Raw genomic sequence first — 27,377 nt, 5'->3', positions numbered from 1 at the left:
ACTCATGTTCATGAACACTTAAACCACTACTGGACAGTTGTATTCAGCTCTACTGTTACTGTGCATTCTTCTCATTCATAGAGGAGCATCTTTTTAAACATGACTGGTTTTAGTTCCTGGGCGTCTGTTTCTGATCAGATTACTGAAATAGAAAGGCCGGTAAATGATTGTTCTTCAGACCAAACTTCGCTGATCTAATCGTGTGAAAACAAGCACCTTTTCTTTAGTTTAATAATGACTCGCAATTTCTCGAAACAAAGTAAGTAGAAGACCAAGAGCGTGCTGTTTACTCATTCAGTGAAGACTCCACAGCTGAACGGTGGCTGTTCCTCCATCTCTAATCCTGCTGCCACTTCTTATCTGTGTTTGCCTCTCTCTCTCTCTCTCTCTCTCTCCCTCCTCACCTCACTTTCCCCCCTGCCCTTTCTCATTCTCCCACTGCCTTCTCTACATCTCCATCTTCCTGCCCTTTTGCCTCCCTTGTTCATTTTCACCCTGAAACAATGTCACCTTGAAGTGATTTTATTTTTAGCCTGGAGGCACCAGCTGACTTCAAAGGCTGAGAGAGTTTGGTCCGGCTCCCTGGACCTCGGCCTCGGTCTCGAGTCCGTCGTCAAAACAAGAGCAGGGGAGGGGTTCATACAGTTAATTATGTAAAAGCCAAACAGCTTTCAGGGACAGTCTGGTGGAGCTGACCGACCAACTCTTAGTTGGACAGGAAAGAAGACGATTCCCACTGAGAAGGCCCAACACTGAGCTCTGTAAGAAAACAGCTGTTTGATTCAAATGAGGATTGTAAAAAGTAGTAAGTAGTGAGTCAGACATTACCTACATACTTCTCCACATCTATACATCTGTCTGTCGGGATTATTTATCATTTCTTTAGCTCGACTCCCAGCGTGAACAATGATGTCTTCTATTTTGGGTTAACAGCAGGACTGCATGAATAATCGTCTTTGTCCATTACGTAATTAGGAATGACTTCTCTTCAGAAATGGAAAATTGGCCTTCCAGAGTCATTTCTGAAAAGTCTTGACATTTTCATCTTAAAGAGTGTTGTCGTCTTTTTGATTCTCGCTCCAGTGACTTTCCAGCTCGTTTGCTTCACTCCCTTTAACATCGTAAGACAGACACAACACTGTACAATGAACTCTCCTCTCCTCTCCCTTTTCATTTTTCAGTGGTGGACGCAGATTTCCTGGCAGGGCTTTCTGGTGGAGTTGCTGCTGCTGCTGCCTGAATGCAGAGGAAACACTGAGAGCTCTTCTCCAGACCTCCCTGCAGCTTCAGGGGAGATTATCAGATGTGTACCCAGCACTCAGAGCCCCTGGCCCGGCCGCGGGGATGGCAGCCTCTGCCCTGAAGCTCAACAGCCTCGGAGTCATGAACAGGTTAGTTGTGAAACTACACAAGTAGAAATACTAGAATATATATTTGGTCCTTATGGTTTATATTTTAATGCATTTCATGCTGTCATCCTCATGCTGTCTCCAGTCTAATTACTTCCCAGTCTTAATGGTTAGACATGTTGTTTTATTGCAGGTTATTAACATTCTCCTCTCCTCCTCAGTAGTAATCAGTTTCACACCCAGTCAGGCTCTGGTTCCACCTCCCAGTCTCGAACCAACCCAGTGGCCCGACCTGTGCTGCCGGTTCCAGATCGGAGCACCTACTGCCAGCTACTGGGTGGAGGTCTTTACAGCCCCACCAGCCCTAAGGTAACTTCATTATCACATCCAGCTTTTCATGTGTTTTCATTCTCCACACTTATTTTTATTTTATTTATTTTTTTTACTGTTATTGAATTTGTTTTAGTGTGCCTGGGTGTGGTTGTGTTTAACGCTTCATTGAGCTGTTGATAAATTTCTGTTTTTACTCGAGACAGACAATAAGGAATCTATCTATCTATCTATCTATCTATCTATCTATCTATCTATCTATCTATCTATCTATCTATCTATCTATCTATCTATCTATCTATCTATCTATCTATCTATCTATCTATCTGTATTTTACTATTTTCAGACACATTCCACGTTTTATTCCTGTTATAAAGGTTAATTGTGTTTTAATTTTCATAGTGATATGTTTAGAAGATCAATCAATTGACACTTTATCTATCAAGAATCAATCACACTGACGTAGGGACGAGGGCGGGGACTGCTAACTCCATCTGCTGACAAGAAGTTAGCCAAAACGACCGGATCGCTTACTTCTGCTTTATCATCAGCTGTTATATTGATGATATGAATAAATTATAACCCTGATGTGTTTGTCTGCTCCCAGACGAGCCCCCGATCCCTCGGTCAAACCTTTGTCTTCCCGCCTCCGTCCTCTTCATCCTCGCTGTGCACCAGTCCCACCCCGCGGGCCCGCTCCCCCACCCTGCGAAGCCCGGAGCTGCTGGGAGTCAATGTGGGCCAGAGGGTCCGACGCCTGAGCTCGCCCGGAGGAGAGGAGAGAGGAGAGGGAGACGGGCAGGAGGAGAGGGGAGGAGAGTCTGGAGGGGGAGAGAGGAGAGAGGAGAGGAGACGCCAGGCACAGCTGCTGCAGATCCACAGAGAGCTGCAGAACGTGGAGGTGAGTTTACATGTTCCTGTCTTCTTTGTTTGCTGTGTCTCTGTCTCCACTCCGCCGCCTGTGTCTCCACCTGCTACTCTGTCTTTATTTAGAAATGTAAACATTAAGCAACACAGAGCAATGTATGAAAACGCTAAACCAGGGTGCCCAAACTTTTTTGGCTAGCGAGCTACTTTTAAAATGACCAGGTCAAAATGATATACCTCTATTATTTATGGAGGTATATCGTGCTGTTATCTGTGTTTATATGTATATGATATAACACTGTGTATAACCGATACTGAGAGAGTAATGTAACCTTGGTATTAGACATAAAAATGAACCTTGTCAAAGACCAACAATGACAAGACGGCAAATTTAGATGGACATCTGTGTGTTGGGGGGGGGGCTCACCTGCATCGTGCACAGACGAGCTGTCAGAGGAGCACTCTGCTCTTTCTTTCTATTCAGCCTGGCATTTGGCTGCACTGAAAACTATTCAAAATGTGAAGATCTAACCTCCAGCGATCAGCTGAGCCAGAGCACAATGGACACGGCGCTGCACAGCTGGAGCAGCGTGCCTAGTCTACACCTGTTTTATAACATTAAAGCAACACTATGTAGTTTTTCGACCTTAAAATAGTGGTTCTAAACTCATTGAAGTGGTAGAAAAATGGTTAATAGGATGGTTAATAGGCCTCTGCAGCCTGAGTGGGGTCGCGTCGGCTGAAACTGCACTATGTAACTTCCCTGCATGGGTAGGAACACCGTGGTGAGCTCCAGAGACCGAGCTCAAGCCCGGTCTCCCTGCTCCTCTCACCCACACACCAGCGCCCTGTGCTGGGCTGCACGGCCGGCCAGCCTCCCTCCAGCCTCTGGAGCTTTGCTCGGCACCAGTACTGATGGCACTGGTACCGTACTGGTAATGACAGCGGCAACGGCACTGCCGGCAATGCCGACGGCACCGGTAACGGACACGGTGACGGCAACAGAAGCCGTAATGACGGCGGTGACGGTAATGGCGCTGGTACCAGCAACAAATTCACATAGGCTACTGTGACTCTCTGGGAAAGACACAGCAGCAGACAGTTGCTCTTCTCAACCAGAGCAGTAGCTACCACGAATCCTACATAATGTTGCTTTAACAAGAAAACAAATATTGCCGATCGTCCTTTCAATCACAGATCGCCGATCGGCACATGCCTATTTGGGATGATGGATGATAGACTAAAATCTAGTGAAAAATAAACAAAAAAACGATTGAATGTCATGTGATCTACATGCACTACCTTTTTGATCTACGGTCGATTCTTTTTCACTACTTTATCTGGTTTTCTGGGAAGTCAGAAAAATGCGAGTGACTGTCACTCAGCTACAGGGGATGATCAGTAGAGCAGAAGGAAACAAGACAAGTCTGGACAGAAGCTCATGTTCAGCTATCAGGAGATATATTGTGGAAAATAATACAAAGCGACTAAAGATATACCAAAATTTGATTTTTAGGCTTGAGTTTTAATATTCAATTTAGTGCAATGCAGTGTTAACTGGTTTGTGGCTGTGTATGTCTCTCACTCCTCTCTGTGTGTTTCAGGTCAGGGGTAAGGTGGGCATTTTTGAGGCCCACATATCCGGGATCCGAGCCCAGGTGCTGAACAGTGAGCTCCAGCGCAGCCCCCGATCTCCGAGGCGATCGCCGAGCCAAGCCCCCTCCCAACCCGGCCAAGGAAACACAGCTACATGTCCAATGACCCACCCACCAGAGAGTCAAGTTCCCCCTGTTGTCCAAAATGGGAAGGAAACGGGGTCAGAAGTAATGGCAGGAGAGAGGAGAGAAGGAGGAAGAAGTGAAGACAGTGCAACTAAGATGAACACAGAAAATAAGACACCGATTGGTCAGAATGGCCGCTATTCAGAAACAACAATGCAAACCCCCTGTTTAGATGGACCGTTAGTCTTTCAGGGTTCTCAAGAGGCATTAAACCCAGATGGAAGGAGAGACAGAGGGTCAACAGAGGGAGAAAGACTGAGAGAAAAGGAGGGAGAAAGGGGGAAAGTAGAGAGCAAAGAACTGCTGGAGGAACGGACAGAAAGAGAGGTGAGAGAGGAGCGGCCGAGTCCTGAGATGCTGCTCCACACGGTAGCAGACAGGTCGGAGGTCGACCCAGAACCCCCTGCTTCCTGTCAGGCACAAAGCAGCCAGGGCTCCCTCACCGATCAAACACCCAACCACTCTCCCTCCATCCCTCCCTCCGTCTCTCCCTCCATCCCTGCGGTCATAATAACCGACCACGGATTGGAAAGCCAGCTTCAAACGTCCGAGGGCCCCGGCTCGGACCAGGGACCCTGCTACAACCCCAGCCCCAGCTCCAGCCCCGTGCCTGGGCCCAACCCGTCCACGCGCTCCCTCAGGAAGCTGTCGTCCTCCTCCGCCTCCTCGGCCGGTTTCTCCTCATCCTGGGAGGAGTCTGAGGAAGATATTTCCAGCGATACGGAGAAAGGGGAGCAGCTCCTCAACCCTGCGCTACTCAGTTCTCAACAGAAAGCAGTAAGTAGAGTCTGAAACAGTTGATATATTAGCAATTTTTTTCTTTCTTTCTTTTTCTTGATATATATAGTAGTTACCTGTATTCTAGCTGCATATTATCTGTATATCAGCTACATATTTGCTGTATACTAGCTCATAATTATCTATAATTATGTATTTGCTCTGTAATAGATATGTAGTGTTCATAAGGGAAGAGTCAGAGAAACACGTGGATTACCTGTAAAAGTCCAGAGATAGACCAAAAGGTTTTCAGCCACCCTGGCAAAATGGCCCCAGCAAAGTGTTTGGGTGGGTTTGCCGATCACCACTTTTGTCCCTGACTGAAGTATCTCAACAACTATCAGGTGATTATCACGACAGTTTGTACAGACATTCAGACGCTGATGATGCCCCAGAATCAGCAGCAGGTCAGACTATCTGTCTGTCATGGGAAATAGTTCAATGTCTACTTCAGAGATGCGCACAAAATGTGTGACAGAACGGGGGGGGAGGGGTTGTCATGTGTGGTTTTGAGTGGAGTGTGTCAGCAGCAAATGAACGAATGAGTGATTTGATACGGAGGTTCCTCATGCATGAATGGTGGTGACTTTGAATCTATGATCGGCTCAGACTTTCCATCTAAACACTAATGACCTGCTCTCTGTGCAGCCCTTCGTCCTTAGCTCTCATTAGCTAATATTATGATGAGTATAAGCATGGTAGCATTTCATATGCAGCAGAGCTCACAGGCTCAGTTATTAACATGGCCTGAGACTCTCAGTCTTGCTCTATGTTTATCACATACACAGTTTCCAGCTGCTACACTGTAAAATTTAATTGCTACAGCGAGCTCAGTTTATCACAGTTTTATTCGTGTTTGGGAAAAAAAAGAAAAAAAAGAAAAAGCAACTTTTGTGTTGGAACCTTTAAATAATCTGAGGAGTTTTATTAAGGTCATGTAAATAAAACTCAAAACCTAATTAGTGTTAATTTAGTCTGAAGGTCTGGGAGAGAGTTTGTCTTGATGTGTCTTTGTGCACCTCATAATGTGTGTCACTCTGTGTGTGTGTGTGTGTGTGTGTGTGTGTGTGTGTGTGTGTGTGTGTGTGTGTGTGTGTGTGTGTGTGTGTGTGTGTGTGTGTGTGTGTGTGTGTGTGCGCGCGCATGTCACTGGGTGCTCCTGTGTCAAACTGGCCGGAGCCTTCTCCCTGAGTAATGGTTGACATTCACAGCAACAAAGCTAGCTTTGTGCCCCGACCTGTGTGTGTGTGTAGGTGTGTTTTTCACTGTGTGGGTAATGTGAGGGTGTGTGTGTGTGTGTGAGAGAGAGAGCGGGGGTGATAGAAAAAGGGAAAAGCAAGAGAATTTGCCAGTCACACACACTTAGGCTTTGCCTGTGTTTGGATGGCGTTCAAAGAGGAGGCTGAGGCCTGTTTGTGTGCGTGTGTGTGGAGGTGGGTGGGTGGATGTGTTTTTATTTGCAGCCAACAGAAGTTCATGAGGGCATTTCACTTCTGCTGTGAAACATGATTTAATGCAGGATTGTGTAACTGATCTTACAAGTTTTTCTTAAACATTGTTCCAGTCCCACAAGTGTCACTTTTGTAGGACTCTTAGAAGTCTCATGTTTACTTTCTACTGAATCAGCTCAGCTCTCATGAATCTTTAAGTGCTTTGGCCTTGTGAGTGCACAAGTGTGCTACAACTGACCTGACCAGCATTTAAACACTCATCTTAACAACCCAAGAGTGAGTCTCTATATTTCTGCACAGATTTTGAGGCATGACTTTTTATATGATACCACTATTACATTGAAATGTTATAGAGATGTGATATATTCTCTGTATTTGTCTTGAGGCAGTTTATCCAGTGATTCTGCACTTTGTGCAAAGTGATGGATGCAGTTTTCTTATTAAATAATAATAATAATAATTGTATTTATAGAGCACCTTTCAAAACAAAGTTACAAGGTGCTTAACAATAAAATGGTTTGTGCAATATAAAATTCATGACAGTGTAACATTAAAATACAGGAATACAGGAACAGCCCATCCCTAAACCAAAGCCCCAGCTCTCCCAGGCAACACAGATCACAAACTATTTGTTTAGGTGACTTTGGCTGCTGAATTTGAATGGTGTTTGTATTGCTCTTTGCATATTTCCGGGCATTGTTTTTTGCCTTTATCCAGGAAAAAAAAAAAAAAAAGAGACAGAAGCTCCTGATGGACACTGCAGCTTGCTGAAGGACACAGTTTATAATCACTCGTAAAAAGTCTGGATTTCCTCCATCATGGCAGAAATATGAGCGTTATTCATGTTGTCATCTGCAGCTCGTCACAGCTCCTGGTCCGTAGCGTAAGGAAACCTGGTATATGTGTGCAAGAGGCAAACATGCAGAAACACATAAAGCATGCTTCTTCGTGTGGGAGGTATGTAGGAGAGAGGAGAGGGAGAGATAGAAGAGAGGAAGACAGAGAGAGAGACAGACATAGGCAAAAGAAAAAGTAGGCCTACGAGATGAGAAGTTGTTCAGTATATTCTGTATGTTAGCCATGTTTTCTTAATTTGACACTAATGGAGACACATTGCCTCTTTCATGGTCCTTTATTGCAGTGTGACTTGACTTTATTTGAAATATAACAATCAGACCAAACACTTGGACATGAGACATTTACATGCATTGGGAAATACAGAGACGTGCAGCGTGGCTCTGGTGCTACTCTATACATATTGTACAAAAAATAGAAAAGGTAGAATAAAAGAGATTGTGCAGGCAGCTTGTGCCAGAAGGCAGCTTGTGCCAGAAGGCAGGAGCAGAAATGTAGAAATGTATAGATTTTAGATTTTTAGAATTTTTTGTATTCAACAGCTAATTGTTGATGCATTTGTCCCATATCCTGATGACATTTACAGTCATTTTAATGAATTCATTCTCCCCTGTTTTATTTACCCAACTAAATATGACTTTTTTTTTCTTGTGTAAACTCAGTCAAACATGTCTGCTTTGTTATGGCCACCATCTTTGGGATTATATCAACTCATTTTTTTGGAAGTGTACATTCTGCACTGGCAGAGGCTTGAATCTGAACAGAACCATATATAGACAGTGTTTGGCTGATCTTTTGACTTTTGGGCATCTCTCCAAGGTTAGAAGGCACATATGCGTTTTCTAGTTCTACTAAATTGGCAGTAAAAGGGCACCTGCAATAGATAGCCATCTGCGTTTGCTTTTTTTTCCTCTGAAATTTCAGTTGACTTCTGTGGAAGAAAAAAATTAATCTGTCAGTAGCAGAGTTGTGTCCTCACTCGGGATATATTTTATTTTTTGGTGCAATTTATTTTTCAGTATCCTCAACCTAAACAACAAACAAAAAACATAGTAATATAAAACTTCATCAAAACATAGGTGTGCTGAATAACAGAAACTGAATTTGACAGCCCATTAATAAACAATAAGAATGATGTCATTACAAGTGGACATAGCTTCAACCAGTCGTGCTTCACCTTCCACACATACAGCTCTGGAAATATGTGATTCTAATTTATCAGAAGCACCTCATCAATTATGAATTACATAGAATTAATCACCAGCTATTTTTGGCAGATGATTTGTCTTTCAACTTTAACGCCTCGCATTTCCTTGTTCCTGCTTCTCAAATATGAGGATATGCAACTGTTCTCTGTTTCATGCCACAATACATATTCATGGCCTTTGTGTTTTGGAGTGACCAGAATCACAACTTAAAGACGTCACGCTGGGCTCTGGGCTATTTTTCAGCTTTTTGACATCTGGGCCGCAGCCCTAAAATGATGATAAAAATAGTTTTTTCTATAAACTTGGCGTCAGTGGCAGCTGCAGCTGTGTTTAAACCAGGGCTGATGTGTAGAAAAACTCCAGCATCATGTTTCAGCGTGGAGGCTGATGAAAGAGACGAGTGAAGCAGAAACTGCGGCGGAACGGAAGAGGGGCAGGACTCAGTTAGGATGGTCTCTCTGTAAATGATGCGTGTTGTCGCACATGGCGTCTTTACCGTAAAGTAAAAGCTTGAGACGCGTCAGGTGTTGGACACTTCCAGTATGTCTTCTAAGGACGCATCGATTAAATAAACAGGCACATAAACAGCTGTGTCTTTAAGAATGAAGACTGTAAAACACACACGTAAACACTCAGATTTACTTATACTGACTCTCCCTCTGTAAACAGCAGTCGGCCTACAACTGTTCCTTGTTGCAAACTGCACAGCAACACACAAGAACCTGTGTGTCTCCGCATAAACACAACTTATGACACAGGGACTCACATCCCCTTTTATTATCTTTGGAATCGTTTTGACACCGACTTCATTCTGCACCGTTCAGGTTAATCGTGCACTGAGCTGACCCTGAATCAGCTCTCGTCTCCAACTCCAAAATAAGAGTTTGGGTTTAGTGGCAATGGACCAAAAAAACTCTAACTAATAACTCTCTAACTGTAACCCAAGTGGGTCAGCGCACACAATATTAACACTTCTCACACACACGCACACACACACACACACACACACACACACACACACACACACACACACACACACACACACACACACACACACACACACACACACACAATGTTTGTACTGCAGCAATGGAAAATCTTCACTACCACGGCGGCTAGTTGCCTAGCAACCCTGTGACGTCAAACCGAGTTTCCCTCTCACAGCTGTGTGTGTGTGTGTGTGTGTAAGTGTGTGTGTGTGTGTGAGACAGAAATCTCTAAGTTTATGGGTGTGTGTCTAACTCTTGTTTCGTGTGTGTGTACGTGTGTATGTGTGTGTGTCTACTTGGTTTACTGTGAGAGGGGAAACACCGGTCAATTCTTTATTTGGTGTTTCTGTGTGAGCTTGTCGGAGAGAGAGAGAGAGTGAGTGTGTGTGTATGTGTGTGTGTGTGTGTGTGTGTGTGTGAGTTGCCCGGCCCGGGAGCAGTGAGATGGCCTGACGTTCCTGAAGCCGACATTTTGGCTGAAGCCGTGAGCAGCGGGCCCAGTGAGAAGTGAGATGTGGTTTGTGTTGGTTTCAGAGCCGAAGCGAACAGGGGAAACCTCGGTGTGATGGAGGAAGCCTCAGCTCTCACTTCTGAACCAAACAGCTTCTTTACAGAGCTGAGAAGAGCTCCTAGTTGCTTTCTCTGCTTGTTTTGAATGTAGATATACTGTATACACGTAGATGCCGCATTCGGGCTTGTTACGCACGTCAACACGGCCACCATCTTGGGTTTCTGACCATAGACATACATACATCTGACCAGGGCCGTTGTATAGGGGAGAAAGGTAATGATAATTCTAGGGGCCCAGCGCCCAGTAGGGTCCACAAAAAACCACAGTAGCCTAATCTAATCTTTGTATGACTGAATTATTCTGCATAAGACCCTGACTAGTACCGTACTCATAGTATGCTGCATTAGCATCAAAACAAAGTAGGCTAAATAAAAAATGATAATACATACGTAGTCTAAGAAAACAAACTGGAAAAGTTAGGGGGTAGGGGCCCACTTTAGTATTCTTTAAGGGGGCCCAGAATTCCCATAGTAACGGCCCTGCATCTGACAAGCAGCCAGACCCGGTCAGACCCTTGTAGAACAAATTTCAGTGTATGCATGCATGTGGGTGTGTGTCTGAATATGTAAGTGTATGTTAAATATAAAAAAAAAATATTTTGTTGTTGTTGTTGTATCATAAATATATGTCTGACATTTATGATAAACCAAACAGCTTGAAAATCGGTTGAATATTCAGTGAGTAATGGCTATTTTAATCGTTGATGCAGAAAGTAGACACAGCTTCCCCCGACCCAAGATGGCGGCCGCGTTGACGTATCGTTCCAATGGACAGCAGTGTCAGAGGCGGCATCTATTTGTATATATCTATGGTTTTGAATTAATCACATCTGGACACGTTCATATCAACTTGAACTTGAATGTTTTCTACAGATGAACTGGTGGTTAGTGAGAAAGTTATGAAAGCCCCAGCAGCGTGACCCGCCGCCAGTTCGAGTTCAAGAATCGAGGCCAGATCTAAAATCAGATGCTCTTTTAATGTTCCATAGTAGTGACCTTAATTTGGAAACAACTCTTCCTTATCAGACCAGAGTATTTAGTTACAACATCTCTGAACAGCCACGTCACACAAACATCCAACCCTTCCCTCTTTGAAGTGTTGCTTTTTCACGCCTTTTGTACGAGCCGTCAACTTTTGCAAAAGCTACTTTTCCACCGGCCGGCCTCGGTTGCTGAGAGATTCATCGTGCACCCTCCAAGAGCTTGCATCACGCTCCCTGCAGTTTAATTTAGTCTCACTGTGTGTGTTTGTGTGTTTGATTGTGGCATGCCGTGTGTGTGTGTCTCTCAGTCTAAACTTTGCAGACTCAGACAGTTGCAGTGTTTCTATCTGCACGGGGACCTTGTGGTGAGCGATATCGGGCTTGTTGTTTCCTCAGAGCCTCTCCGTTGAAAACATCAGCATGCATCAGTGTTTCCCCTGCTTTTCTCATTACACATTTGTAACCCAGAGTTACCCTTTGCCCAACTTCTTTTTTTTCACCATTCTCACCACTCGCAGCCTGTCTTTACTCCTCCCTGCATGCAAATGAGTGATATCTGGTTGCCCCGTGTAACCCGAGTTCCCGTGGTCACATAAAGTCAGATTTCCATACGTCTCTGTGCATAGAATTTGCAGCATCACCCTTTTTTCAATATTGCACGTGATACTTGCACAATTTCAACATTAACATTATCTTCTGTCTGCATGAAATCATGTCTGCAGATGTGTGTGTGTCGAAAAACATGATGCGCGCTTCTCAAGATGATAATCAAGGAGCCAATAAAAACTCTCCGCCTCAGTGCTTCTTCTCTCCTCTGTGTTCTTTCTCTTGTTTACAGAGGGCAGGGCCTTTTTTTCTTTCTTTTGTTTGTAGTCAGCGGCGGATGTGGAAAATACTGTCGCTGAGGCAAACGGCAACCCCCCCCCACTTCCTGTCTGCAAGAAGTTCCTTCGCTTACCATTTCCTCTCTCTCTCTTTCTCTCTCTCTCTCTCTCTCTCTCTCTCTCTCTCTCTCTCTCTCTCTCTCTCTCTCTCTGTCTCAGTGGAAACTTTACTGTCTTTCCTGCTCTCCTCTTGACATCCAGCTGGTCTGGGGACAGAGATAGGGGAGACAGAGGATGGAAACTGTGAAAGTGTGGACTCAAATTCTGGTCTTAGCTTCATGTCCAATCACACTGACTTAAAAATGGCAAGATCATTTTTTTAAATGACAAACTTGACTCCAACTATTAATCTTACATTCGGGCAACTAGAGACATGCATATGACCATTTAGCTGTTGAAGCCCATGGAGCTAAGGAGAGTAGGTCTGAACCACATGTTTTGTTGAATTGTTTCGACATCAATTTCTTCCTGTGGGTGTCTGATGATAGTGTAAATAATAATGCAGGCACAGATATGGAAAAAATAGAGATACCAAATACAGAAGGCTGTATGTTTGGAATGGATCAAGTGTTGAAATAGTCCAGTGTTTCTCAACCTTGGGGTCGGGACCCCAGGTGGGGTCGCCTGGAATTCTAAAGGGGTCACCTGAAATGTCTACTAATTGATAAAAATAAAAAAAAATACTGATAAAAACATTTTTTAAACTAATTATTATTCTTTTTGAAATTCTGATTAAAAACACCACACACAATCTTAAACCACTGTATTCTATACTTTCACTTTCTCGAATATAAATCGAGTTCAAACAAAATGCAGCATATACTGTAAAAATCACAAATTTGTCACGTGATCGTGGGGTCGCCAGGAATTTGTGATGTCAAAACTTGGTCATGAACCAAAAATGGTTCGAAAACACTGTAATAGTCCTTCATGGTGGTGTTCAGACGTGTGTGGAGGTATTAAGAATATTTCCTACCGGACTAATTGTTAAAGCAATCACTAATGAAGGGAGCACAGTCTGTATTAGTGCTGGAACAAGGAGGTCAATTAAATCAGTTTATTTTTTCAATGAGTAAAAAATGATTTCAATATGTGAAAGTTTTTAATTGTCATGGGCATTTTTTTCTCAGTTTTAAAGCATTCTCATTAAATAATTAATCAGTTAACTATCAGTTTAGTTCTTTCTCTGGTCTAGGTTAAATTTGACAAATAGCAGTCTTAAACAGAACAAGACTAAAGCGTCTCATTAGCATGTAGATATGCAGCTGTAAAGACAGGGTGGAAATGACTAGTTGTTGGTTTCCAGTGTCCTGAGTTGAATGGTTTTCTGTCAGACCCTCGCTCCGTGTGACTGTGACCACACATTCCCAAACGTGTTCCTACAACTGCAAATACTTTTCTACACAAATCACCGCTGTTTGCACAAACCCCTTTTATCCACATGTCACGCATTCGGACACATTCATGCAAATTTGTTTTCACAGGTTCTGAAAAGGTGAATGATGTTTCAGCCGGCCGTGAAGTTAATATTTGAAAGAGCCATTTTCACTGTAAGTTAAACACTCGTCGGCGTATTGGTGTAAAACCACAAGGAGAAGCGCAGCCATACTGATTTATGAGCCTGGCTCAGCATGACTCCTTCTCACATGCTCATACAGAAAGTCCCATACCGGTTTGCACTCAGTTATTCATACATAGTCAAACATAAACACTTATAAATGTATATATTTAGTTCGCCACATTTTCCCAGTGCTCCGTGTGTGTGTGTTCTCACTCAACACACCCACTTAGCCCCATCTGTCTCTTTCAAATGTTGTGACCTGTGCAGAGATTTGCATGGCCAGATTATGTTTGTCTTCTGTTTTGCCAATCAAATGACCCACGATTGCTTATCCCTGCAAACACACACATAAACACATGGAAATCTAGTAGAGAAAGAGGAGCATGTGTGCCGAGCTGCTGGCTGTTTTAAAGCAGAGCGTGTGTTTTGGGTGGAGAAGCTGCACAGAAGATAATCGCCGTTGTTTGGTTTGTAAACTGACCCCTTTGGTCGACTGAGAAAAGCCAGCGGTCGCCATGTGGTTGTCGTGGCTGTGTTCAGTGTGGAGCGTTGTCGTGTCGGTCGGAGCCATCTGCATCATTACCATCATCCACCGCCGCGCCACCGCCCGCCGCCGCCAGGTACCATCACCTCCGCTGATGAAGGTCTCGCTTTTTTATCTCCACCAGCCTGCAGTCGCTGGCACAACACACAACGCTTTTTATACCATGATTTAATCTTTGTTTAGTCGTGTTTGACAGCTCTACTCTAGCATTTGGATTTTATTGAGCTATAATAATACTACAGTAGTATCATCACTGTGACTATGGTTGCACACATAATCCTGTCCTCTTCTGTCCTCCTCTGATTGCATTTTAATGTTTCTAGCTCCTAAATCTACACTCTTGACACGACGTCTGTTATTTCTCACACTTGATGAAGTCCAGACTTTCTCTTACTTTCTCTCTTTTTGCCCTCCACAGCTCTCTCTCTCACACACACACACACACATGCACACACCAGCTATAAGTGGGCAGCATGGTAGATGGATGACAGTGAGTTGACAGAGAAAGCACAGACCCTGGCTCCTCACCAAGCTGCAGCCTGATACTCCTGCTCTCGCTTAACTGACTAAAGATGGTGGAAAAAATGAGAAGGGGAATTACCACTGGGTTGAACTGAGTCTTCTCTCCGGTGGTCGACCAAGCCTAATCAGTGATGCACTTTGCTTGTTGCTTTTTAGCCGTTTCTGTTTCATTTCAAACTGTATGAAGTCAGAGAACGCTGACACACTCTGTATTCCTACTTCTGCCTACGCATTGACACCTGTAGGATCCTGTGAAGCTGCTGCTGCTTTTTTCCTTCAGACCTGGGGCCAGATTCACCAATATGTTCTTAAGAAAGATCTTAAGAAATGTCTTAAAATTAAGAAGTTCATTAGAAAGTTCTTAAGTGCAATTCCTCAATGTTTTCTTAAGATTAAGAACAGTAATTTCTTACGAATTTCTTATTTTTCCTACTTAAGAACTTCTTAAAATACGTCACTGTATTGCATTGCACGTGCCATTTTAAGACAGGTCAAGGTTGTAAAGAAAAAAAGTAAAGAACAAATTTGAGAACTTTGATTTCAAGAATACCATTTATTCTTATGTTTTCTCTTAAGAAAGAGTTGAGAAAATACTTAAGAACTTTTTTTGGAGAATATGACTTCTTCTCTTTTTTCTTCTTAAGACTGAAGTTAAGAAAAAAATGACACTTAAGAAGGTTTTGTTTATCTGGCCCCTGGTTGTTACTTTGTTTTCTGGAAATTGCTAAGAAACCGTTCTGTTATGAAAGCTGAAGCACTAAAAGTTACAGAATCATCAAAGGATTCATACCTAAGCCGTTAACGTGCCAAGTTTCTACTGAAACTCGCTAACCAAAGCAAATCCTTATAAACCTAACGGCGTCTGAGGGGTCGAGACCCAGAGGTCCATCTCTCTGGGACCGGACCCGCTTCAGTTGATCCACCGCAAAGTCAAGTTTCCACCATGTGATCTGTTGGTGTGCGTCTTCTCTCTCCTTCACTGGGGCAGAGAAAAACCCTCATGTGACCTTCACTTCCTCAGACAGAGAGAGAGAGAGAGAGAGAGGGGTGAGAAAGTGTGTATGTGTATGTGTACGTGTGTGTGTGTCTAACCATAGATAGTCATGCTATCAGCTGATGAAGTTTCATCAGGTCCAGATTATGTGACATGGGTTATATATCTCCTTCTATGGTCGTCTTCTTCTCTTATCTTATCCTTCCTCTCCTCCTCTCCTCCTCTCCTCCTCTCCTCTCCTCTCTCTTATCCTTTCTCCAGTTATTTGGAGACACAATATTATTTCTCCTGGTATTTGCAGACCAAAGGAAATCTTCAGTGTGTGAGTGAGATCACATGTTAAACAGGAGAAATTTGATTTGTTAGTCGTGTCTGTGAAAAGGTTTGAAACAGTATCACAAAACATCCACTAAGGGACCAGATGTAATTCTTTAAGGTGTGAATTTGAGTTTAACCTCAAACCTCATCACAAAGGTCATACAAAGCATCCTGATGTGTTTTTAGCGACAGCTCTTATTCATATTTTACAGTGCTGCCGAATCCACTGGTCACTCTGTTGTAACTCTGTTACAATGCTGCACAGCTGAGCATTGTTTAAACCCACAGAAGAAGACATCTGGAATTTTTCCATCTGGTGTAATGCTGCAGGCATAAAAAAAATGGTGTTTGGGGTTTGAATGTCTTTCTCAGTAAAAGTTTTTTTGTTCCGTTTTTTTTTTTTTTTTTTTTTTTTTTGCTTATCAGCGCTCTGAAAGATAAGAAGAATATATTTTTTCGTGTTTGTCCTCATGCCAATGTGTCGCCCTGCTTCTTCTTCAGATATTGTTGCCTAACTTGTCTTTATCTTATCCACTAACCACGACAGTTATTGTCATTCAGAGAACACGCAGCACCTCGACGTTTAACACATGTTTATCCAGCTGCAGTTCTTCTAGAGTTAAATATTAATATAACTTTTCTTGATAAAAAAAGTGAGCTAGAATTGGCCTTGGATCAGTTTGTGGCCACTGAGAGAAAACCTAATGATGTAGAAACAACTCCGAGGCAGTGTGTGGCTCTGTTTGTGAATGAGGGAGTGTGTTTGTTTGTGTGTGTGGCAGGAGTCCCGCAGTTCAGTGTGTCCTTGCCAGGGACAGGGAGAGCCCTTGGAGAAACACTGTGTGTGTGTGTGTGTGTGTGTGTGTGTGTGTGTGTGTGTGTGTGTGTGTGTGTGTGTGTGTGTGTGTGTGTGTGTGTGTGTGTGTGTGTTACCAGGGGAAACCCCAGCTTGATCCTCCAGAGATGAGTTAAAAGGTTCTTAAATAGCCAAAGACAAAAAAAAGAGAGAGGGAAGGAGAGAGTGGGAGAAGGAGGCAGAGGCAGGGAGAGTGAAGACCCCCCCCACCCCCCTCCCTCCAGGTTCAGGGATGTCCCACCATGTGAGTCTGCACTGGATCAGACAGCCACTTCAGAGGGGAACTTCAAATACTGCTGCTGGTGAATTAAAGCTGCGTGTGCGGCCGTCTGACAGATCCAGCTCGTAGTTGACTGGTCTATAACAGTAGTAGACTGAGCCTCATGTCATCAAATGTCTCATCTTCATACCCGTGTGCTCACATTCTTTACATAACCAAAAGTACATATATTAGTGTCACCCTGACATTTACTGTTAAACCAGTCTGTCAGTGTTACGCTCGCTCTCTCCCACTCATGTTGCGTTTTGTTTTTCTTCGAAGCACAAGTCATGGAAGAAGATCAAAAACATGGTCCACTGGTCTCCGTTCGTGATGTCCTTCAAGAAGAAATATCCCTGGATACAACTGGCTGGGCACGCAGGTGTGTGGATGCACAAACACACAAATGATATGGTTGAGATGGGAATAATAAAAAAATTATTGGCTTCCTGTTGAGGTTGGAGGATGAAACATGGGGCAGACAGACCAACCCTGACTCACCATGAAGGAGTTCAATATGTGTGACCTGACGGCGCTACTTTTTTCAGTAATGAGTTATCAAAAAAGTTACTGTTTCCCCCGTTATAACACTGTTGTTACTGTTACTGACAATAAAATGCCCCGTTACTTGACTCAAGAAGTCCCGTCATAAAATAATACACCCGTTGAAGTGTACGTTACATAGCCAACCCCCTTTTTTCAGTCCATCAACTAGTCGGAAAAAAGTCGTTTATCTGGAACTAACCAACTCACTCAGTATTCCTCCGCTACGCAGCCTGCCTGTGTGGAGGAATACTGAGTGAGTTGGTTAGTTCCAGATAAACAGGAGGTTAGTGGGGCGAGTCCAAGTAATTTGACACATTTGAGCATTTTATAAAAAAGTAACGCAATAGTTACTTTACCTCGTAATTAGTAGTAATTCAGTTACTAACTCAGTTACTTTTGGGGGAAAGTAACTAATTAGAGTAACATGCCCAACTCTGGTGACCAATTGTTTGAGGGGATTGTTCATATGGGACCAGTGTGTTGTCTAAAAGCCTGATCACCCAGGTTTTTAATGTTCAATACAGATTAGAGTGGATTTCATTTGTTTCCATAATGTTTTTAGGTTCTTATGACCTTTATAGTATCCTCAGGAGCCACTTTTTGAATCTGCACATTAGTCGGTCATTGCCGTTGCTAATTCTTCGAGGCTTAGAGGTCATGGCCCTGGAGGGAAGTGTGTGTGTGTGTGGGTGGGTAACAACAGGATGGGGAAACATCAGGCCATGACTCCTGTGGATAGTCTCAGCTAAATAAAAATAAGAGCCTGCAGCTCCTTCACAGTAAAAGTCTGTCTTTTTACAGGGAGCTTCAAGGCGGGAGCCAACGGCCGCATTTTAAAAGTAAGACACACTTTCATGTCAGTCACACCTTCTCTGTCATTACACAGGAAACTGCTCAGTTTACATTCGAACACCTTAGTGATGGTGAATCAGTGCAGCCGAGGGCACCGAGTGATGGTAACCTGATGATGATATTGTTTAGAAACACTGTGACTGCGAGCAGCGCTGCTTGTCCCTCCTGATGAAGGACGTGCTGCGCCCCTACGTCCCCGGTTACCATGGAGACGTCGAGAAGGACGGCCAGAAATACAACCAGATGGAGGATCTGCTCGCTGAGTTCGACTTTCCATGTGTGATGGACTGTAAGATGGGAGTAAGGTGAGAGAACCGGCACATTATATCATGTCACATTAAAGGATAATTACCGTTTTTTACAATCTGGACCTTATTTCTAGCATTAGATACGACCATTTACTCACCCAGATAACTTTGGTGTCATTACAAGACGTTCTGACGAAATTAGATCCAGCCGAGAGCCGCGTATAATCTGTATAATGCGAGTACACGGGGCACGCAATGCAGCCTCTAAATAACACATTATCTGCCACAAAACTGGTTAATTTCACCAATATTTAGTTATAATATGATAGTGCTATTCCCCTCTGAGTCCGGGGTGAGATGTTATGAACATCAGGGGTCTGTAGGTTGACCTACTAACCTCTGACCTGGATGATATTATCTCTGACCGCTGCGTGGCTTGGCCGCTAATACTATAGTTTGTTTCAGCGTGTTTCCGACTTGTCAGAACAAAATGAGCAGCTGGATGAAGTTCAGCTTCCACAGGCTTCCTCTCTGCAGCCTGGATTCACTAAAGCTCCGGCTAGTTGCGCTAAAAATGGACCTGAATGCCGAAGCGGAATGATTATTATCAGAATGAGCCGGGCAGCGCTCGTAGAGATGACATCATCCAGGTCAGTAGGTCAACCTACAGACCCCGGATGTTGATAACAGCTAACCCCAGACTCAGAGGGGAATAGCACTAGCGTATCATAACAAAATATTGGTGAAATGAACGAGTTTCGTGGCGGATAATGTGTTATCTAATTTCGTCGGAACGACTTGTAATGACACCAAAGTTATCTGGGTGACTAAATGATCGTATTTTATGTTAGAAATAAGGTCCAGATTGTAAAAAATGGTAATAATCCTTTAATGATTCTGGGACATTTCCAGATCATCTGAAGTATTACAGTAACCACTGTGTCCCACTGATCATCTCACGTCTCCGTCTCCTCCCACCTCGCCTCAGGACTTACCTGGAGGAGGAGCTGACCAAGGCCCGGAAGAAGCCGTCACCGAGGCCCGACATGTATCAGAAGATGATCGAGGTGGATCCCAATGCGCCGACAGCAGAGGAGAACGAGCAGAAAGCAGTGACCAAGCCCAGATACATGCAGTGGAGAGAGACCATCAGCTCTACAGCCACCCTGGGGTTTAGGATAGAGGGAGTCAAGGTACGACTCACTGTGTGTGGCCTTCCTTCCCTTCTTTCTTCCAGTATTGTGTGTGTGTGTGTGTGTGTGTGTGTGTGGTGGGGGGGGGGGCGTGTGTCCTTCACGGCCATGATCTCACTTCCTGTTTTGACCAGTAACTTCCTCTGAAGTATGTTTGTGAGTTCCTTTGTCATACATGAGGCCTGATGTCTGTGGCAGCTCTATAGGCCTCAGCATCTGCCACTGACACTGCACACACACACACACACACACACACACACACACACACACACGGCATGTCTTTATTTGAGGGCCGTGGCTATATAAGGACATTCATGGTCTCCTGGTGGTCTGTTGCCATGACATTAAGGGCTATCCCCACAAAAAGAGTGTGTGCGTATGTGCGTTCATGTGGTTCTCTCTGTTTTTGTGTGTCTGTGTGTGTGCATATATGAATATAGGCTATAGATTGTGTTTGATATAATGTATGTGAAAGTACAAGCTGCAATCAGGTATGATTTTGTGTGTTGTGTGGTGTGTGTGTGTGTGTGTAAGAGTAAGAGCGAGCTGTGTTCACCATAAAGGGAAAAATACTTCTGACTCCAGACAGTAGGCCTACCTTGTTGCCAGGCAGCCAGCAGAACATGAAGAGCTCATTCACTTCAGTCTGAGCCGACTGCTCGGTGACAACTGCTGCTGTTGCTGATGGAAACTTTCTGTAATACTGCTCCAACCAAACTGCACTGATATTACTAATACTTCTCTAATTCTGCTACTGCAACTGCCAGAAGTCTCTCTTCTACTTCTGTTAGAGCGACTGCAGCTACTGGTGCTTTCACTTTACCTCCACCACAGGTGAAGAGGTCAATATGCTTTTCTCTGCTACTTTGCTTGATTATTCCTTTTTTGTGAGACTTCAGGACTCAGTTCTATACAGTAGCTCTCATGGTGCCACCGAGGCCGTTTACAAAAGACGTGGCTGTAAAAGTTGAAACCAGAAAATTCATCAGCAACAGTTTGGAAACATACTGTAAGTGACAAAAAATACACTGGTACTGGCTTTAAAAATGTAAATATTGGTTTTCTTTGCCATCTATTTGATGAACAGAACAACTTAAGTTTTTAAAAAACATAGATGAAATCATAATGAATTCATTCAAAAGTGGATGGATCAGTAATGACAGTCATCCTTACTGTACTTACCTGCCACATAAAAATGACAGAAATGACATGGTGAGTAGAACTGAGTCACAGACCTTTCCCTGCTTTAAAGCCAAATCTCTAAAAATACATTTCCCTGTTTCCTTCCCTCCCCTCATTGTTTGTTCTGCTTTTCTTGTCTGTTCTCTCGTCTGCCCCTTCTCCTTCCTCACTTCCCGTCCTCTCACTCAGCCCCACCTGTAAAACAAGCCTGGAGGTTGTACTCTGGGATTTAGAAAGTCATTATATTTACACCATAATGCTCCATACAGGGACTTACTGTCACACAACCAGAGGAAATAAACATCATGTTGAACTTGCTTCTCACACTGATCCTCCTCTTCTCCTCTCCTCTCCTCCTCCTCTCCTCTCCTCTCCTCTCCTCTCCTCTCCTCTCCTCTCCTCTCCTCTCCTCTCCTCTCCTCTCCTCTCCTCTCCTCTCCTCTCCTCTCCTCTCCTCTACTCCCCTCTCCTCTCCTCTCCCCTCCCCTCCTCTACTCTACTCTCCTCTCCTCTCCTCTCCTCTCCTCTCCTCTCCTCTCCTCTCCTCTCCTCTCCTCTCCTCTCCTCTCCTCTACTCTACTCTACTCTACTCTACTCTACTCTACTCTACTCTACTCTCCTCTCCTCTACTCTCCTCTCCTCTCCTCTCCTCTCCTCTCCTCTCCTCTCCTCTCCTCTCCTCTCCTCTACTCTCCTCTACTCTTCTCTACTCAACTCTACTCTCCTATGTAGAAGGAGGACGGGACGGTGAACAGAGATTTTAAGAAGACAAAGACGAGAGAACAAGTCAACTCAGCCTTTCAGGACTTTGTCAAAGGAAATAAGGACATACTGGTAAGTGTGTGAGTAGCTGACCGTGTGTGTGTGTGTGTGTGTGTGTGTGTGTGTGTGTGTGTGTGTGTGTGTGTGTGTGTGTGTGTGTGTGTGTGTGTGTGTGTGTGTGTGTGTGTGTGTGTGTGTGAGTGAGTAGCTGACCGTGTGTGTGTGTGTGTGTGTCTCAGTGGCCTTGGCTGCTGTATGGGACAGAAGAGGAATGGAATTCTGTTTTAACAACGTCATGGGAAACACACACATTTGCAGACACACGCACACACACACACAAACATGTATGTGTACATTGATGTAGTGCCAGTAGAAATAGGAAGTCCTTGGGAACTCCCTCCGCACACACACACTCACACATGCACACAGAGACGCACAATGTCAGTATTTGAAACCACTCATGAGTGTGTTGTATCTTTTTATTTTTTTTTTATCTTTTAGTTTCAGTTTCCAGTTGATCCATTCTGCACCCCAGCTCCCATAAAGCCACACAAAACTGCCTCCAGCAGAAGTGGGCAGAAGTTGGAGAGCAAAATAAACCTAAGTCTTGTGTGTGTTTTTATTTTTCCAGAACAGTTATCTAACCAGGCTGATGGAAATCAGTGGAACTCTGGAGATCTCCCCGTTCTTCAAAACCCACGAGGTAAAGACGCGTCCAATGATGGAAACAGTGTCGCACTGCTTGGTGCCACTCCCAGACATTAAATATACATTTAACATGAGCCTGATCTTATCTCATTAAACAAAACCTCACGTTCATACCATGAACTATGAGAAACAAAAAGATAAGTGTGTGAAAATGTGATGCTGTGAAAGAAAGTCACTTTGGGGGTTTTAACAGATGTTTTTTTTCTGCACTTGTTATTTGTCACACTGTGGTGAAAATATATTAACAGAAAATGGGCATGGGCTCATTTTAAACTCCCTGCGGTATGTATACACAGCGGATGTCGTCATGGAAAATGGACAACAAGAGCCATGACCAAATGTGCACAAAGTTTCACACTTAGTATACAAATACACAAACACAGAGATGACAAAGTTGATGTCACAAAACAGGAAGCAAAATGATTTTAAAAGACTCACATCAACATGTTATGTGAAGTTAAAAAAAAGTCTGTTACAGTAATGATTATTTCCTGTCCCTCTACTCACCGCCTCATGTCTCTCTGTCTCTGCAGGTGATTGGCAGCTCCTTGTTATTCGTTCACGACAGTAAGGGACGGGCCAAAGTCTGGATGATTGACTTTGGGAAAACCACGCCTCTTCCTGAAGGGGAGGAGCTAACGCACCGAGCATCCTGGGTGGAGGGCAACAGAGAAGATGGCTACCTTTGTGGACTTGATAGTTTGGTGGGCATCATTTCATCCATGGTGGACTCTGAGACTTGAAGCCTGAGGAGAAAATGAGAGAACATCCGGACTCACAACAACCGCTTCCATTCTTTGTCGTTTCTCTGGAGAACACTTTGGACGTCCTCAAGGATTTCTTCACGGACATTAATCCTCATATTGGTAAACACATCATCCCATTACAATGTGTGGCCAAGTCACTGATGAATCATATCCTCCTTGTGTGTCCTCGGCCTCTCAACAGGCCTTTCACAGCCCACATTTTAAATATTAGCAGGAGAAACACACGTGGAGCTTTTAACATTAACAGTGTCTCACCTCCATTAATCCACGAGGCAGCATGCACAATATCATTGATATTGCAAGTTCCACTTGTGCTTCTTCTTCTATGACTAAAAGTCTGCTGTACAAGGTATCGTCAATTCAATTTCAGAAAACATTAACTGTGTATCCCAATGCTACAAGATAAAGGATATGAATATTGCCTATTTTAATTATTGTGAACAAATCCCATGAATTTAGATTTACTCACCAGTCCATGGCTCTAAGATTGAGAGAATCTTCTTCAACATATGACAAATATATTCTTTATCTGAGAGAAAACGCACAATTATTTCCTAAAACAGTTGTACATTCCAGTTTTTTAATCAGATATAAGCTGTAGAGAACATTCAGCTCAGATGTTGGTGCTGTAGTGAGTATTTATGGCAGGAACCGTTACACACAATGCAAAAGTTATTGGACCCAGTATAGTTTCTTCATGGTATTTGTTCATAATATTTAAAAATATACTGTATAATATCACTGCATTGGAAAGCCACTGTGTCAAGAAAATGAAAAAGTCTGTTTATGGCCCCCCCATGTGGTAATATCAAAAAAGGACACTGTCAGTGTCTCATTTTTTTAAACAAGCAATTATGCTGCTGTAATTTGCAATCCAAATTTTAAAGATACTTTAATGCCATGAAAATATGATTTTTATCTTTCAATAATTGCCTTGTTACCAGATCTGCTAGATTCAAACTTCACTTAGATGCATCTTTGTTGAATCAGACTCACATTGTATGCATTCCTTAGCAGAGCTGAATTTTAGTACATTGCCAATTTCTTTAAAAAAAAAGAAAAAGAAACAATCAGCACTTAATTACATTTACACTGTTAGAGACTATACAGTTGAGTGTGTCTTTACTCATAACAAGATTTTAGGTTTGTTTCGAAGCGGGGGAAAAATAGTGTCTTATCTCCTCTTTATCTTGGTTTAACCAGCTGCACTCAAAGCCCCAGAGGTTAGATACTGTATGTTGGTCATTGATGCTGTTGTGTTTGCTCCACGATAATCTGGCAATAACTGGCAATTAGGTGGAGCTAAGTCATACATCTGTAGTAGTTACTGTTTGTTATGGAGGGCATTGTTTCATATGTAACATATTTGCAGCCTATATGGCGTCCGTAGTACTTTTGTGGCCAAACACTTTTTACCCCTTTCACACTTTGTTGGGATTGTTCACAGTGTACAGTAAGATTTATTATGTTAGACGTAGTTTTTTATTGTAACATTATTTTAGAACCATGTGGAACACTCACAGCCATGAACAATCTTATTTAAGCTATACAGTGCCTTGACATTACAAAGCCAAGTCAGACAACTGAAAATATGTCTCTACTTATTATTGTTACGATTTTGCTCCCAGTCTTAACTGCGGGTTCCTGTGCTTAGTCTTACGTGGGTGCATGTTTATTATTATTCTCTCAAAGTTTGGGCTTTATTGTAGTTCATTCAGTTTTATTTATAACATTACATTATGTTTTGTTTTGTTTTTTAGTGAATGGGATACTGTGAGATTTTGAATTCTGGCCTGTTACGTTGTCTTGTCCTCAAGCATGTGTTACAGTATGAGTGAACGTCAAACTACAGGCAGGTCGTTGACATTGTGGGCAACGAATTATCGAGCACAGAAAAGACCGATGATCTGCAGTGATACACATTTAAACAGTCGTGTAAACGCTGGTGAGAAAAAACTGTCTTGTAATGTAACAGGTTCTTGATGAACAATAAACATGTAACAGCAGACGTTTGCAGTGACAGTAGATGGAGAAAGAGACTGATTGTAAATTCAGAACCTTCTTAAAGGAACAGCATTTTTGGGAAAGTGCTTGTTTCCCCATATTTCCATTCTTTGTGCTAAGCTAAGCTAACCAGCTGCTGATTGTAATTACAGGTTTTTTTAATTGCTATCAAGCATTGGTCAAAACACAAGTCTGTGTGGAGCAAACTGTGAATCACTTTTCATAGCTTTCACACAAAATGCATTCAGTGACCTCAGTCACCAAAATTCATGAACTCTTTTCTCAGTTACTAGTCCACCACCTGCAAAACACTACACTTTTGCAGCACAATTTTCAAATGCTAACACACTTTGTTCAAAACAAAATCCAAAACAAACAAAAAAAACATTGTGCTTTTCTGCTGCAGCCACATTGAAATCTATAGAAAATCATGACAAAATGTTGACAATAAAATTTCAGCTGTAAACTGAACTAGGTGAGCTGGAGGAGGAGGAAACATCACTGTGGATGTCCCAGGTCAGAGAGGAGCAAACATTACACTGTGAGCCACTCTCTGCCATGATGGTTTGTTTTTGTACAAACCTCTCATTGAGCCCTGTTCTTTCTTAGAGGTCCTCCACAATCAACTTGTTGCAGAGAGGTCAAAGGTCAAGAAACACAACATTCAAACAGTCACTGACGGGGTTGTTGAGATTGATGATGAGAACATGTGGAAACATGTGGCCAAATGCAGAAAATCTGGAAATTTGGATTCTGCTTTTCTCTTTCTGTAAATCACTATACACAATACATGTAACTGAGGCAAAATGCTGTGTTGCTGATTCATTCTTGTTACAATATACCATACAATATACTATAATTTAGTATACTCAGTGAAGTGCTGAGTTCTATTTCTTTAATAAAATACTGATTTAACTGAAATAAAACATTCAAACTTAAAAGATAAGATTTCTTTTTATTTAATGCTCTCTGTTGTTAGTATTTTGTAGTTTCTAAGAGACTTGTTGTCAGTGTCTTGAATATACAGCTTATTTTCAGATATGAAATGTTTTGCTTCGATGCATGTTGGTAATGCAGACTGTGTTAAGACAGCTTCAGTATTGACCAGTGCTTGTTAGCATTTTTTAAAAAACTCAACGTGATCAACTTTCTATTCTAACGTTGTGCTTCCCTAGATGCCTAGCTATTTATTGTCAGCGACCTTAGCTGTTGCCTATTCTCCCCAACGTGCACTTACAGTACAGCTGTTTTATTGTTCTGGATTTTCGGGCCTGTGTATTTATTTGGATTGTCCTTTAAAAAAAGTGTGTTTTTGGCGAGCAAAAAGTGTGACCTTCTGTGAATCTATCTATCTATCTATCTATCTATCTATCTATCTATCTATCTATCTATCTATCTATCTATCACAGTTGTTCCCAACTCATGACCCCATTTTGACATCACAAATTCCTGGCGACCCCACGATCACGTGACAAATTTGTGATTTTTATATGCTGCATTTTGTTTGAACTTGATTTATATTCGAGAAAGTGAAAGTATAGAATACAGTTGTTTAAGATTGTGTGTGGTGTTTTTAATCATAATTTTAAAAAGAATAATAATTAGTTTAAAAAAAATGTTTTTAAATCAATTACTAGGCATTTCAGGTGTCCCCTTTTGAATTCCAGGCGACCCCACGTGGGGTCCCGACCCCAAGGTTGAAAAACACTGATCTAGTAGCCTCCTGTAGATTGACCTGAGAATGCCCTCACTGACCCCAAGTTGCTGCTGATGCTTCATGGTCACATCAATTGCTTGTGTTTGCATGTGGGATATTTGTCAGTCAAATCACAGCTGTCCGCAGCAACAGCATCCGCATCCGGAACGATGGCTTTTGATTTGAACAGAGAAACAGAGATGTGATTTGTATGAGGGCTGAAGAAAAGGTGACACCTATGGGATCTTTTTGAACATGCAACCCTAACCTTACCCTAACCCCCTACGGTTTTCAAGAAGAGGAACCTCAGTCAGCTCCAAT

The 27,377-nt window shown here is 42.9% G+C and overlaps 1 protein-coding gene across 4 annotated transcripts in view; it reads left to right on the top strand.

Moving 5' to 3' along the window:
• Positions 1-26,174, top strand: part of LOC311007389 (uncharacterized protein) — a 29,026-nt gene extending 2,852 nt beyond the window's left edge. For 3 of the 4 annotated variants that reach the window (XM_084000543.1, XM_084000541.1, XM_084000542.1), the window contains exons 2-12: positions 1,182-1,391; positions 1,571-1,718; positions 2,287-2,580; positions 4,151-5,104; positions 17,381-17,480; positions 18,446-18,483; positions 18,626-18,801; positions 19,733-19,937; positions 21,852-21,953; positions 22,513-22,584; positions 23,123-26,174. In XM_084000543.1, coding sequence (XP_083856669.1) covers positions 1,345-1,391; positions 1,571-1,718; positions 2,287-2,580; positions 4,151-5,104; positions 17,381-17,480; positions 18,446-18,483; positions 18,626-18,801; positions 19,733-19,937; positions 21,852-21,953; positions 22,513-22,584; positions 23,123-23,332 — 2,346 coding nt within the window. In that variant the 5' untranslated portion in view covers positions 1,182-1,344 and the 3' untranslated portion in view covers positions 23,333-26,174. The remainder of the gene's footprint in view (positions 1-1,181; positions 1,392-1,570; positions 1,719-2,286; positions 2,581-4,150; positions 5,105-17,380; positions 17,481-18,445; positions 18,484-18,625; positions 18,802-19,732; positions 19,938-21,851; positions 21,954-22,512; positions 22,585-23,122) is intronic. The other variant, XM_084000544.1, reaches the window with a different exon arrangement.
• Positions 26,175-27,377: the final 1,203 nt, after the last annotated feature.

The sequence above is a fragment of the Trachurus trachurus genome, assembly GCF_905171665.1.
Source record: "Trachurus trachurus genome assembly, chromosome: 24".
In the NCBI taxonomy this organism is placed as follows: domain Eukaryota; kingdom Metazoa; phylum Chordata; class Actinopteri; order Carangiformes; family Carangidae; genus Trachurus; species Trachurus trachurus.
The sequence above is the reverse complement of the archived record's forward strand: the minus strand, read 5'-3'. Positions and strand labels throughout refer to the sequence as shown.